At 41.0% G+C, this 15,863-nt stretch overlaps 1 protein-coding gene across 1 annotated transcript in view; it reads left to right on the top strand.

The window, feature by feature from the left end:
• LOC131231678 (uncharacterized) overlaps positions 1–15,618 on the top strand; it is a 30,081-nt gene extending 14,463 nt beyond the window's left edge. The window contains exons 3-6 of the mRNA XM_058227963.1: positions 2,182–2,493; positions 3,114–3,275; positions 15,261–15,344; positions 15,428–15,618. Of these exons, the coding sequence (XP_058083946.1) occupies positions 2,182–2,493; positions 3,114–3,275; positions 15,261–15,344; positions 15,428–15,535 (666 nt within the window). The 3' untranslated portion in view covers positions 15,536–15,618. The remainder of the gene's footprint in view (positions 1–2,181; positions 2,494–3,113; positions 3,276–15,260; positions 15,345–15,427) is intronic.
• Positions 15,619–15,863: the final 245 nt, after the last annotated feature.

Below are 15,863 nucleotides of genomic sequence, written 5' to 3'. Positions count from 1 at the left end.
ACTTTAACCCAGCCCCACCCCCCCGGTGTAGACTCCTCAAAAGTGAGCCTACTCACCTTCCACCGCCTCGTATGATCCATAATTCCATATCCCAGTGCTGTGCTCCTGTAATGATTCATCAATAGTGTATCTATAGTCAGGATCATCCTCACACTCGTCTACTTGCTCTACATTTTCAAGGCTCTATTCTGGCTATGCCAACTCTGTAAACTCACTCTCATGCACAATACGATTATCTCTAATCTTCACTCCTTTCCTCAACACCCCCCTCATCTTCGCTCTCACCTCATTCGGAACACTCGGGCAATCGACAACATTCTGATGCCCCCTTCGAAGTGTTCCTCCAAGTGGGACACCCCCCTGCTCTTTGACACGTGCATACAATAGTTGCACCTTGACTTGAATCGATTGTTGGGAAGCGAGGTCTCGTGTTGCCAACCAATGTCAATCTGTCTCCCTTTTTTGTACATTTTCTACTTGCAAAAGAAGGTTAAGCAAACAAGATGTTGGCACATTTAATGTAATAAATACATAAATATTAAGCCTAAGTAACCATTCATCAATCTAAGTATATATATTTTAAATATCTTTAATTAAAAATATATATTTTTCAAAAAATTCAAACACCTCCATCAATTTGTAGATCATCATAATGTGATTTTTCCATACTTTAATTGTCATTTAACAATTTAAGTTGGTGAAATGGAGGAAATTTCTTTTTTTTTTTTTTTTTTTTTCAATTTCCCCACATTTTTCCAAATTCACAAATTGGAGTATGACTGCTATTAATATCAACAAACACTTGTAATGCCTACAAATTAAGGCTAAATAACTGTTGATTGAACTGGATTTAAAGAAATTATTTCAACTATTATATATATTTTAAATTAAAAAAATATTTTCATTTCCAAAAAATTGATAAACCTTCATCAATCTGTAAGTCAGCATCTAACATGTCCAACATGATTTTTCCATAGTTTATAATTATATGGCTGAAATGGGAGAAATTTCGTATTTCCCCCAATTTTCCCCAAATCACCAAATCGGAGGTTGAAATCCATGATTAAGCATGCAAAACATAGTTTTCTGTCTTAGTTCTACTGATTCCAAGTGATTATACAAAGAATAAAATGAAAAACTCATTGTTGGAAAATTGGCCCGCCCGCTATCCGATCATGAAAAAAAAGAAACTGGTTTTTTCTCCAAATAATTGAAGAGGGTTAGTCGGATTTACCTCAAGAAAGGATTAAATGTGGAAGATTTTACAAAAAAAGATGGGATTCGTTTTTTAAATTTTTTCCCACCTCCTTGCGTTGGTATCGATGTATTGATTGTATCATTGATATATCGTGATATTCATGATATTATCATCAACGCCATAAAACTGATGCACTTCAGTTGGGTTTCGTATCAGTCAGGTATGATATCGATAATATCGGCTGATATTATTGATATTGCAATCATTGTAAACAACTAAATCATGTATCATTTGCAAGAATAGTTGGAAAGCATAGAGAATAAGAAAAACACAGTCAAAAATCAGCAAAAATAGGTTAAAAGATGAAAATTTAGAAAAATAAATGAAATTGGTTCTAATTGAACACAAACCAAGCATGATGGTGGATTCAGGTCCACTAGGTTGAGAAACAACAAAAAGAAAAAAAGGATGGTTTAACTGTTTTTCAAACTTTCCCAAAATACGTCTGGATATTATTTGTTAAATCACCCTTAAATCTTGTGTTTTGATTGTCAAAATATGCATTTGATTTGGTCTAAAACCCCACTCTGTCCTCACAAACATACCTCCCACATGTGTGGGCTACTGTTTAGGTCTTCTGGCCTACAGATCTGGCTGTTTCACTCAGGCAAAGTGTGCAAGACAAACGTGCAACTAGAAGTATTTTTTCTAGCCATCCTTGTGTTTTCTACACTATTGGCAACTGAATGGAATGTCCTGATTTTTAGGCCAGAAGTTCAAAATAGTTTGGCCCAACTGATGGAAAGCTAAGATCTCGTACATGTTTTCAATTTTGCATGCGCAGTTGCCTATGGATGGGCTATGGCTCCACAAATGTGTGGTTTTTTTTTTTTTTTTTCAGCGAACTTCTATTGTCACCCACATATGATGTATTGTTTTCATCTTCCTTGCATTTCTAAATCCTACATTATCCTTGTTTGCAGGTGAAAATATGCGGCCATGCAACCTTAGCAGCTGCACATTTTCTTTTTACATCTGGATTAGCAACAACCAACACAATTGAGTTTCTCACAAAATCTGGACTACTGACTGCCAGAAGAGTCGATGGATTTAAGCAACCGGGCACCTTGGCTTCTTTGAATGAGAATGCAGAAGAACTCTTCTCCATTGAATTGGATTTTCCAACAATCCCATTGATTGAATGCAATCCTGAAGAGCACCCATCCATTCCTAGGACACTGAATGGTGTTCCAATGATCAATATAAAGAAAGCGGCTATTCTTGACGACCTTGTTGTACTTCCTCTTTCCCATATCTTTTTGAGGACTTTGTTAGATAAATAAGTATGCACCTTTTGCATTCAAAATAGAGCTTTTCTAACATGCTCTTTTACAGAGCAGCTCATGCTGACTGACAAGTGTGTAGTAGGACCTGGAAATTTGAGCTTTTCATCAGGTCAGTCCCAGTTCGTAGATGACCTGGCCTGGAAATCAGGCCAGTCAACTCATTAAGCGGGCCACAGGTGCACATTGACCGTAGATCGCTGGCAATTTTGAGATTCATCCATTGTTTTCTCACATGTGTCCACCCTGATGGGTTAACCAGGCCGATTTCTGGGCCAGGTGATCTATGTGCCAGGGCTCACCTGATCATGGTTCGATCTCCCACACTTGTCAGATTTTGACCTGTAGCGGATTTATTATTGAGATGTTTTAATCAAAGGATATATTTCTTTCTTCCTCATTTCTAGTTATATCTTTCTTATATTTTGATGATGCATCACTTCAATTTGCTTTTTTACATTTTGATGATGCATCACTTCAATTGGTAACCTTTTCAACTCATTTACCGGGTTCTTGTTCTGTTCATAATTAAGGAAAAAGAAAAGAAACAAACTTTCATTCTTTTCCAATAGGTAGAACTCTCATCAGGGAATGCTGTGGCAGAACTACAACCACAGTTCGATGAGCTACAAGAATGTGCTGGAAGAGGGGTTATCATCACAGGGCTTGCTCCCCCTGGATCTGGATTTGATTTTTGCACCCGCTTCTTCTGCCCAAAGTTGGGTGTCAATGAGGTAATATGCTTGGCATGTACGATAAGCCTTTAAAAAAAAAAAAATTCAAAATGGGCTCATATTAAACGCTTATGTGGTAGAAAATGTAAACCTTTTAAAGCTCAAGCCTCAAGCCCCCAAACATCATTTTTTTTTTTTTTTTTTTTTTTTTTTTTGCTTTTTTCTCTTGTTATAGTGAAACGACTAAACACATGTTACAGTGAAGTTGTAGTTGCTTATTCTAGCTATAGGGACCGGATCCACTACAAAACTTTGTAGATAAGGCATTTTGGTCCAATGCAAAATATCTCTTTCCCTTTTGCATTTGCAAGTAGGATTTTCTTTACCTGTTTTGAATCATATCTTCCCACCTGGCACTCTCACTTTGTGGGGTCCACCTGTAATGTGTATGTAGAATCCAAACCATGAATATGGTGAATCACCTCATCGTCACCATACATCCCAAAAATAATCATGACACAAAATTAATCTAGAGTGACTCATCACATGGGGAAGTTTCTATGGTAGGTGTCACCCTTCCCAACATGTTCATTGTTCACTTTAGTATGGCGCACTTGAGCTATGGATGAGGTTGGATTTTGGAATGTATGCCTAACATGGCAGGAAAGCCCATATGTGTGGTTTGGATTCCACTTACACAAGACGGTTGGCTCCATGCAACTTGGATACTTGTAGGTATGAGTTAAAATGATTAACACTTAGTTTCACCCACTTACACCCGTTGATACCTATTAACACCTAAAAACACATAAACACCCACGGACACCTCTTAACACAAAAAAACACTAACAAACACCCACATACACCAAGAAAGATCCCCAAACACCAAGAAACACCTACAAATATAAATAAACACAAAAAAAACTCCCCACGAACACCAAGAAATACCAAGAAGTACTAAGAAACACTAAGAAATACCCACAAACACTAAGAAATGCCAAGAAATACCTGCAGGCACCCACAAACCAAGCAACACCAAGAAGTACCCATAGACAATAAGCAACACCAAGAAGCACCCATAGACGATAAGCAACACCAAGAAATGCTCACAAACACCCACAAACACTAAGAAACACCTACAAATACAAAGAGGCACCAAGAAACACCAAGAAGGGGACGATTTTGAAGATGAACAATCTATTTGAAGCAATCTTGAAGATCTAAAAAACTCCAAGAAACACGAAGATGGGGACAGTGTTACCCATCAAATCTAGCGCCTGGATACACACGCAATCCCAACTCTGAGCACGAAGGTGCGACTTGGTTAATCAGTACAACATTCAGCTAATAGTAACCAGCATCAACCTCGTTTGATAATCATTCGAGCTTGTAAACAATACTTGTTCTCAATACAAATATTACAATAAATGCTTTAAAAAATAAACTAAGCAAAATACTTCAGGCGCATGCCAAGCTATCACTGCGGGTTAACTTTTCTCTAAGATTAAAAAAACTTGGGTGAACTTAATAAGCCTAGTGAATACATCTTTATGCATGCTTACGAATGCAATAATCATCACATCTCAGTACATTTATCTTCATTGAACAACCGGGGCCTTTTTTCATCAGTTGGCCAAAACATTCTCCAATCACTATCTGACCTTAGTGGTGGAAACTTGTTGCACACCTAACGTGCTCACCCAACTCGGCTCGACGATAGGGAACCTGTTTTATTGCAACATATGTTGTAGGCTCATTACACCTCTTCTCCATCCGACCTCGGCAAAGGGGACATCTTGCAACATGCGTTCTCTCCACCTGGCCTGACAATGGAGGTCCCAATTGGGGTTTAAGGCCTCTCACCCATGGGATCCCTCGATGTTCCATTTTATTTGGCTTTAGGGATTTTCAACGCAGGGGACTCATTTGTCCCTCCTGAATTTTCTGGCGTTTCAAAACATTCTTGTGGTTCTAACCATCCACATGTATTGGGTACATGAGTTCACTATTCCAAATCATCTCAAGGTTCTAACCATTCACTTGAGCTCACAAATCTGAACCATCACAAGGTTCAACTATACACATGAGCTCACAAGTCCGAACCATTTCAAGGTTCTAGCTATTCACATGAGTGGTGCACATGCATGAGTTCTTATGCATGATTCGAGAGGAAGTTCTTTCAAGTTAACAAGTTATTGAATGGTATATTTACACATGATTTATTACTTTAGTGAAGGGCTAGTTTACACAGGATTCCCCATTCAACAAGAGGTCTAATTTGCACACACTTGTACATGCACCATTATCTAGTTTGTTGCATTTGTACACTTAAGCAAGAGTCTAAGTTGTACACACACATAGTGTGCACCTCATGGGTCTAACTTGCAACACTAATACACTTGAACATTGTTCTATCTTGCACGCACATCACATTTGAATAGTGGACTGTTTAGTCACCACCACATAAGGTTGAGTGGGCTGATTTGTGCGCTACTAACCAATGGTCAAGCGACCAACATAGGCACCATACACTTATGCTCAAGTGAACCAAGTCAAGCATCATTTACACATGTTCAAGAGAACTAAGTCAAACATTATTCACACATGTTCAAGTGGACTGATTTAAGTATCATAGACATGTTCCAATGGACTGAATTAAGCAAAGTAAACACATATCCAAGTGGATTGATTTAAGCATCATTAACACGTGTTCTAGTGGGCTGATCGTAGCATCACTACTACAAATCCAAGTGGATTGATTTAAGCATTATAAACATATATTCTGGTGGGCTTATCTTAGCATCATTACCACGCATCTAAGTGGATTAATTTAAAGCATCATAAACCCAAGTTCTAGTAGGCTGATCTTAACATCATTACCACACATCCGAGTGGATGGATTTAAGCATTGTAAACACATGTTCTAGTGAACTGATCGTAGCATCATGACTGCACGTTCAAGTGGATTGTTTTGGGCTCAATAGGCCGTGCACCTGCTGCCTTAGATCATGCAAGGAGGAGAAGAAAAGAACAGGGAAGAATGAGTGAAATGTACTCACTCGTTTCCTCTTGTGCAATGTCTCTTTGATGAATGTTTTGGGTGGCTCCTCTCTCTCTCTCTTCCAAGTTTGAGTGTGTCAGAGGCATTGGCCTTGCTTGGTCAAGGTGAAGGGGTGATGTGAAAGTATATGTGGCATTTGGGTCCCATTGTCAAAGTCAAGGGTCAATGGAGGTGTGTATAAGTTTAGAGTATGAGTAGCATTGTGTAATGGGTGTGTGTGTGTGTGTGGCATGTGGGTGAGAGTAGGTGTGTTGGTGGATGCACATGTGTGTGGATGTGTAGGTGAATGCACATGTGTGAAAGTATGCATGTGTTGTAAAATTCAAGGTTATTACAGACGGTTTCCAAAAAACACCTGTACTCACCCACAAACTAAACAACACCAAAAAACACCCACAAGCATCAAGCAAAACCAAGATATACTCACAAACACCCAGAAACACTAAGAAACACCTACTAATATCGAGACGCCAAGAAACACCAACAAGCACTAATAAAAAACCAGGATGGGGATTGTCTTGAAGATGAGCAATCTATTTGAACCAATCTTGAAGATCTAAAAAATGAACATTTTGATTCGACCAATTTCAAGCATCAACTGTCAAATTGGTCAGATCTTAAAATATGAATGGTTTGATTGAACACATTTCGACGATCAATCAATGTTTGCTGTGAGCGGTCTTGAAGATCAATGGTCAACTTGGTTAGATCTTAATGATGAGTGGTCTCACTAAATGTTTTTTGACGATTAATGGTTTGTTTGGACTAATTCCAAAGGTCAACAGACAAACTAAATAGTTCAGAAAGACAGATAGTCTGATTAGACCAATCTTGAAGTTCAATAGCATCTTTTTACCGACTAGAAGTTCAAAGATATGATTTGATAGAATATTTAGACTGTTGATTCGACTAATGTCAAGCTTCAATGGTGAAATTGGTCAAATCTCAAAGACAAGTAATATAATTGAATTGATTTTGATGGTCAACTGTTAGATTGGATAGCTCACAAAGACAAACGGTGTGTGATGGGAACATCATGCTCACACGCACACGCACGCCGCCCCCTCTACGGACATACGTACGAAGGAGGGCCCCACCGTCGATCTGGCTCGATGACGACGTCCAGGGAGGGCCTCCTAGTTAGAAGACAGAGTTTTGGTTCAAGAGAGTGGACCTGATAATCAAGTAAAGCCCATCATGGGATCTCATGATCGGGGCCCACTGGTCGGATTGATTTCATATTTTAGGTTTTGAGTATTTATGTTATTTAGAACATCATGAACGCTTTAGATTTTTTTTATTAGTTTTTATTTTGGTTTACTTCATTACCAAGTAACAGGTTGCGCACATGGCGTGAGTTTTAGGGTATAGGATTTTCCTATAAATAGGCACCCCTTGTAGCTCTTTTTTTTTTTTTTTTCCATTGGGGTTGAATAAAATTCCTGCGTGTTTTTCTGCTCTTTGAGTTTCTAAGTTGTGGAAAAATTCAAGTGGGTGCGAAGCCCTCCCTTTTCGAAGGGCTAACTACCGTGGTGCGAAGCCACGTTCATCCCGATCCGCCCCTCCATCTTATTTCATCTATTCCACGACCATCCTCGCCTCAAATCCGCTTATTTTGCAGTTGTTCGTCTCTTTACAACTAGTTTCCAGAATCTTGCCTTGTAGGAGGGCCGAAACTTCGACGGAGCACTGCGCCTCGACCGTACGTCGGATCGTTACAAAACTTGGAGAGTTTGGAGACCTCCCCTGGCCGACCAAGGCCAAGGAGTCTGTTTTGGGAAACGGGCCCCACTCACATGTGCGCCAGGCCCTGCCGCTGTTCGCACGCATGGACGTTTGTTGATTCAGGTTTTCCTTCATATATCCTCTCTTTTATACCAGTTTTCATAAACCCTAACCCTAGATTGCATTATTCCTAATTTATTTGCCCATTTTCTCACCCTAGGATTCCTTGAATTGAAATTGAGGAATCCTTTGGATTAGGGGTTGATTACTATGCATGTGTGGCTAATTTCTATTTCCCTTTGAGTATCTTTTGGTCCATAATTTTATTGATCCAGTCCTAGCCTGTGTAGGCGTGGACCCGTGTAGATTCCCCTTGAATGTTTGAGCTTTTTGTGTGGGATGTGGAATTATTATGTGATTGTTTTGAATTAGTATGATCTAAGCTTAAAATCTTGCATATCATATTTAAATTTCATGTCCTGCATCAAATTTGGTATCAGAGCTTAGGGTTTTTATAGGGGAATACATTACTTGTTTAGGGTTAGGGTTTAGAGTCCTTCATGCATCCAGTCCATCACATGTAGCTTTTAGGAGTCCATAGTCCCTTTTTTTTTACAACTATATTGCTGGATTTTAGTAACACTGCATAGTTCCCTCATATAGAGTCTCATAGGATCATTTAGTCCTATTTAGTTACATATAGTCGTCCTAGAAAGACCTTAGGTGGAGTTAGTAAGTGTATGCCCACATGTACGGGTCATGGTTTCGGTTTGCACCCCACACTAAAGATGGAGCAACTGCAAGAAACAGTGGCTAAGTTAACCCAATAGGTTGATTCCCTGAGTAAGCGCTTGGAACAACGCATATATCAGCGCCTTGACCAAATAAAGGCCTCTCTTGGGGCAAACCCTACCATTAGGGAAGATGTCCAATTTCAGGCAGGTGGTCAGGAGGTTAGACCAAGGAATGGGGGTAGCCAAGGAGTTGGTCATGGGCGCACACTTGTGCACCACCATGTGAGGGACATCATGATCAATATGACCCAGATGTACAACTCCTCAAGGGAGTTAGAGTAGGTGCCCCTACATTTGATGACCATTTGGACCCTAAAGCCTTTCTAGATTAGTTGGCTAATATGGACCATTATTTTGAGTGGTATGACATGTCGGATACTCGATGAGTCCGATTCGTCAAGATGAAGCTTGTGGGCCAAACAAAGAGGTTTTGAGCGACGGTTGAGCGAAAGAAAGAAAGAGCGAGGGAACTCCCAATAGTCCATTGGGGAGAAATGAAAGAAACACTTAAAGAGAAGTACCTCCCTTTCTCTTATCGCTTACGGTTGATTGAGGAGTGACAATCTCTTCGAGAGGGTTCCATGAGTGTTGCGTACTATATCGAGAAATTCTAGGAGTACTCGACTTGCTGTGAGGTTGATGAGGACCCAGTACTCACTCTTGCTCGTTTTAAAACGGGCCTCCATCTTAACGTTAGGAGAGAATTGCTCGCCAAAGACATAGACACTATTGAACAGTTGTACCAAGTAGTGTTGGACGTCGAGCAATACCTTAAAGTATCTGTGGGAAGGCGGTTTGACTTTCGCGAGTCTGGTGTTAAGGCCAACCCTTCTGGGGCTAAACCTAACACGAGATTCCAAAACAAACCTTCCAATTATGTTCAGCCCAGGCCCAAGGATAATAAGGGTAAAGAGATTGCCAGGTCTAGTTCACATGGCAGTGGGACCACTAGGTGTTTTAGGTGTCAGGGGTTTGATCATTTTGCTCACCAGTGCGGCACGAGAGAGGGCACCAAAGTATTATTCATTGATGGGCAAGTAGAAGTAGTGCCCTCAGAGAGTGATGACGAAGAGGAAGAATATGAGCCCGTAGAGACCTCTAGTGATGAGGAAGAGGGAGCGCAAGAGTCTGCGACCCTCGCAATTGTGCGTTGCGCTTTGGCTCAAGTCAAGAGCACTGATGATTGACAATACAACACGATCTTCTGTACTTATGCAAAATGTGGGGAAAAGAGTTGCAAGTTGATCGTGGATAGTGGTAGTTGTGCCAATGTGGCATCAACTAGCACTGTGAGCCGTTTGAGCTTAAAGCTAGAAGCCCATCCGCAACCCTATAGAGTTTCCTGGGTTGACGAAACTTCTATTCTAGTCTCGCACCGTTGTCTTATTCCTATTCAGTTTGGATCATATAAAGACACTTTGTGGTGCGATGTTGTTCCTATGGATGTTGGTCATATCATTCTGGGCAGACCATGGCTCTATGACAGGGATGTCACCATATTTGGTCATTCAAATGTGTGTACATTTTGGTTTGAGGGCAAGAAGGTCAAGCTAAATTCTCTGCCACCCAAGAATACGATTGGAAAAGAGTTCACTACACAGTGGTGTGAACAGTTCAAAAGAAGTGAAAGAGTCGAAGTCCAAGTCCAAACCTCTCCATATCCTGAATGTCAAAAATTTTGAGCGAGAAACGGAGGCGGACTCAATGGTATACACCCTTGTAGCTAGGGAGTGTACCAGAGGCTAGTATAGACTTACACACCGAGGCCATTCAGGTAGTGCATGAGTTTCGTGATGTCTTCCCTGATGATCTAACGAATGAGCTTCCCCCTATGAGGGATATACAATATGCCATTAATTTAATCCCTGGGGCGACTCTACCAAACCTCTCGCATTACAGAATGAACCCAAAGGAGTACGATGAGTTGAAGAGGCAGATTGACGAGCTCTTAGAGAAATGTTTCATTCGAGAGAGCATGAGCCCATGTGCCGTGCCCGCCTAAGAAGGATGACACATGAAAGATGTGTGTTGATAGTAGAGCCATCAACAAAATCACAGTCAAGTATCGGTTTCCTATACCACGTCTTAATGACATGTTGGATATGATGGCCAATGCTATTATCTTCTTAAAAATTGACCTCAAAAGTGGTTATCACCAAATCTGTGTACTCCCTAGTGATGAGTGGAAGACGACGTTCAAAACAAAGGATGGGCTATACGAGTGGCTAGTTATGCCTTTTGGGTTAACTAAAGCCCCAAGCACTTCCATGCGTGTGATGACCCAAGTGTTGAAGCCCTTCATGGGGAAGTTCCTGGTAGTATACTTTAATGATATCTTGATTTATAACATGACCAAGGAGCAACACCTCGACCATTTGAGGCAGGTTTGTGGGATCCTTAGGGCCGAGAAGTTATATGCAAACCTTAAGAAGTGCGCGTTTTTGTCTAGTAGTGTGATCTTCTTAGGTTTTATTGCATTAGCTGAGGGCGTATCGGCGGATCCCGAGAAGGTCAAGGCCATCGTCAATTGGCCTGAACCCCGCAATATTTATGAGGTGCACAACTTTCACGGCTTAGCCACCTTTTGTAGGCAGTTCATTCGAGGTTTCAGTTCTATTATGGCTCCCATCATGGACTGCATAAAAAAGGGAGAGTTTCAATGGACAAAGGCAGCCTCGAAGGCCTTCAAGGAGATAAGGTCAAGATGACCGAAGCTCCAGTCACGAGGCTTCCTGATTTCTCAAAAGCTGTTGAAGTCGCATGTGATGTGTCAGGAGTCGGCATAGGAGTACTTAGTCAGGAAGGGCACCCTGTCGCATTTTTTAGTGAGAAACTGAATGAGGCGAAACAAAGATATTCCACCTATGACAAAGAATTCTATGCGGTAGTGCAATCACTGCGCCATTGGTGTCTTATCTATTACCGCAAGAATTCGTCTTATTCTCAGATCATGAGGCCTTGAGATATCTGAACTCTTAGAAGAAATTAAATCTTAGGCATGCCAAGTGGGTCCAATTCTTTCAAGAGTACACTTTTGTGCTTAAGCACAAGGCCGGTGTAGAGAATAAACTTGCCGACGCGTTGAGTCGTCGAGTCGCATTACTCAACTCCATGAGCGTTGAAGTTACGGGCCTCGAGCGTATCAAAGAAGAGTATTCAGAGTGTCCAGTCTTCGGAGTTGTGTATGCGTCGTTGTTAGAGAGTCCGTCAGGAGCCAGTGGTGAGTACTTGATTGTCGACGGATATTTGTTTAGGAGTGACCGCTTGTGCATACCACGTACCTCCCTCCGCGATTTTCTTTTCTGAGAATTATATTCAAGAGTGATTGCAGGTTATTTTGGTCGAGACAAGAACATTGCCCCAGTGGAGGATATGTTTCATTAGCCAAGCCTCAAGCAAGACGTGGCCAAAATTATTGGGCAGTGTCGTACTTGTCAACTGGCAAAGCAAAAGAAACAAAATACAGGATTATATACTCCTTTGTTGGTTCCATTCATCCCTTGGCAAGACATCAGTATGGACTTCGTGCTTGGACTTCCCAAGACTATCCGTAAACATGATTCCATATTTATTGTCGTAGACCGTTTCTCTAAGATGGGCCGCTTCATTCCTTGTTCTAAGACCTCCGACACATCTCATGTTGCCAAGCTGTTCTTTAGTGAGGTCGTCAAATTGCATGGGTTACCAAAAACCGTAGTGTCTGACCGTGACGTGCGATTCATGAGTTATTTTTGGAAGACACTATGGCACATAATGAATACTAGGCTCCAATTTTCTTCTGCCTACCACCCTCAGACTGATGGCCAGACTGAGGTGGTTAATCAGAGCCTAGGGAGTTTACTTCGATGTTTAGTGGGGGAGCATACCAGGACATGAAACACCGTATTACCGATAGCCGAGTTTGCATTCAATAGTTCTCTCAAGAGGTCCACAGGTCTAAGTTCTTTTGAAGTCGTTACTGGTTACAAGCCTAAGAAGCCTATTGATCTTGTCCCTATGTCATTGTCCTATAGGCCATCAGAGTCTGTAGAGTCTTTTGCGCATCACATACATTCATTGAATTAAGAAATCAGGCGAAAGATCACTACTAGTAATGAACATTACAAATTTTCTGCAGACCACCATAGATGTTTCAAAGAATTCAATATTGGGGACTCTGTGATGGTCCGCATTAGGCTTGAGCGGTACCCTCCAGGGGCCGTTCGTAAGTTACACGCGCGTAACGCTGAGCCTTTCAAAATTATAAAGCGAAATGGTCTCAATGCGTATGAGGTAGATCTTCTACCTTTTATGGGAATTAGTTCCACATTCAATGTGGATGATCTAGTTGCTTTTTAGGGACCCACTGATACTTTGTCTGGTCCTTCGCCCATCCATCCTCATTCCTCAGATTTACCCCTTGATCCATGGCCTCTTCCCGACCTTTCATCCCAGCCTTTACCTCTCATACCTAGCATTCACACACCCAGAGAGGAAATAGAGGATATTCTGGACCATGAGATAGTTTCAACGTCGGACGACGGGTTTCAGAAGTACCTAATTAAATGGAAGTCACGCCCCACTTCAGACAGCACGTGACTTACTGAGGAAGAGCTTCAAAGACTTAATCCTGACATCCTGAAGTGGTTCAGGAGTTTTATTTCGTCAGTGGCGAAATCTTTGCAATTAGGGGGAGTTGATAGGGACATCATGCGCATACGCGCATGCATGCCGCCCCCTATGTACGTACATATGAAGGAGAGCCCCACCGTCGATCTGGTTTGATGACGACGTCCAGTGAGGGCCTCCTAATTAGAAGACGGAGTTTTGGTTCAAGAGAGTGGGCCTAATAATCAAGTAAAGCCTATCATGGGATCTCATGATTGGGGCCCACTCGTCGGATTGATTTCATATTTTAGGTTTTGAGTATTTATATTATTTAGAACATCATGAACACTTTAGATTTCTTTGATTAGTTTTTATTTTGGTTTACTTCATCGCCAAGTAATAGGTTGCGCACATGGCACGAGTTTTGGGGTATAGGGTTTTCCTATAAATAGGCACACCTTGTTTTTTTTTTTTTCCATTGAGGTTGAATAAAATTCCTGCGTGTTTTTTTGCTCTATGAGTTTCTAAGTTATGGAAAAATTCAAGTAGGTGTGAAGCCTTCCCTTTTCGAATGGCTAAATTTAAGTGGGTGCAAAGCCCTCCCTTTTTGAAGGGCTAACTACCGTGGTGCGAAGCCACGTTTATCCCAATCCTTCCCTCCATCTTATTTCATCCATTCCACGACCATCCTCGCTTCAAATCTGCTTGTTTTGCAGCTGTTCGTCTTTTTACAACAAGTTTTCAGAATCTGGCCCTGCAGGAGGGCCGAAACTTCGACAGAGCGCGCCTCGACCGTACGTCGGATCGTTACAAAACTTGGAGGGTTTAGAGACCTCCCTTGACTGGCCAAGGCCAATGAGTGTTTTGGGAAATGGGCCCTACTCGCACATGGGGCCAGGCTCGTGCGCACGTGCCAGGCCTTACCGCTGTCCGCACACGTGGACGTTTGCTGATTCAGGTTTTTCTTTTTATTTCCTTTCTTTTATACCAGTTTTCATAAACTCTAGCCCTAGATTGCATTATCCCTAATTTATTTGCCTACTTTCTCACCCTAGGGTTCCTTGAATTGAAATTTGGGAATCCCTTAGATTAGGGACTGATTACTATGCATGTATGGCTGATTTCTATTTTCCTTTGAGTATCTTTTGGTCCATAATTTTATTGATTCAGTCCTAACCTGTGTAGGCCTAGACCCGTGTAGATTCCCCTTTACTTGAATGTCTGAGCTTTTTGTGTGGGATGTGGAATTATTATGTGATTGTTCTGAATTAGTATGATCTAAGCCTGAAATCTTGCATATCATATTTAAATTTCATGTCCTGCATCAGTTTGATTTATCCAATCCTGAAGTTCAACAATCTCATTCAATTGATTTTCATGTTTGAAGATTTGATTGGATGGATCTAGATATATGAACGGCATGATTCGACCAATGTCAAGCATGAACGGTTTGATCGTTCAAGAATACAAACAGTTTGATTCGACCAATGTCAAGCACGAACGGTTTGATTGAGCTGATTTGGACGATCAATGGTTAATTGGACAAATCTCAAAGACAAACAATTTGATTGGACCCATAAATAGTCAGAAACACCAAGAAAAACCAAGAAACGCCCACAAACACTAAAAAATAGTAAGAAACACTCACAAACACCAAGAAACAAGTACAAACACCAACAAACACAAAGAAGCACCCACAAACACACACACACACACACACACACACACACACACACACACAAAAGAAGAAACACTTAAAAACACCAATAAAAATCCATCATTTGATAGTGTTTTAACTTGATTCATCTCTCTCTCTCTCTTTCTCATTTAATTCATTGGTTATCATTTAATTCATCTCTCCTGTCGTTTGTAATTCAGGATGCTGTTTGCGGGAGTGCACATTGTGCCTTGGCACCTTACTGGAGCAAGAAATTGGGAAAACATGACCTTATTGCATACATGGTACTCTCTTCCCTTGATATGTAAGCATGCCTATACAACTATACATGCATGCATGCTTATCTGACTATATTTACTTGAGCCAGGCATCTCCAAGAGGTGGAAGATTGGATCTGCATCTAGAAGAGACGACCCAGCGAGTACTCATTCGAGGCGAAGCTGTTACTATTATGTCGGGTCTGATTTTGGTTTAGTTTTTGGGAAGCTTGCTATCCAACTTGTGGGTGGCATTCCCACTCAAGGATGATTATTTGTTTGATCATAGGAATATATTCAAGTGCGCGTTATTGATAAACTGTTGTGTTGATGCATGCATACTTGTCTGCAACTATCCATGGTCATTGCAATGCATAGATATCATATGAACATGTATTCAAGGGCATGCATAGCCCTTAGTAGCTACTTCTCGAGTGAGTGCTTTTGCTTGTTGGACATGTTATAAGATATTTATTTTTGGATTAGGCCTCGCTTTTTTCTTTTTTTTTAATAAAATAAAATTGGGTGGTCTCCACAGCCTGTATG

The sequence above is a fragment of the Magnolia sinica genome, chromosome 17 (assembly GCF_029962835.1).
Source record: "Magnolia sinica isolate HGM2019 chromosome 17, MsV1, whole genome shotgun sequence".
NCBI classification, from domain to species: domain Eukaryota; kingdom Viridiplantae; phylum Streptophyta; class Magnoliopsida; order Magnoliales; family Magnoliaceae; genus Magnolia; species Magnolia sinica.
The sequence above is the reverse complement of the archived record's forward strand: the minus strand, read 5'-3'. Positions and strand labels throughout refer to the sequence as shown.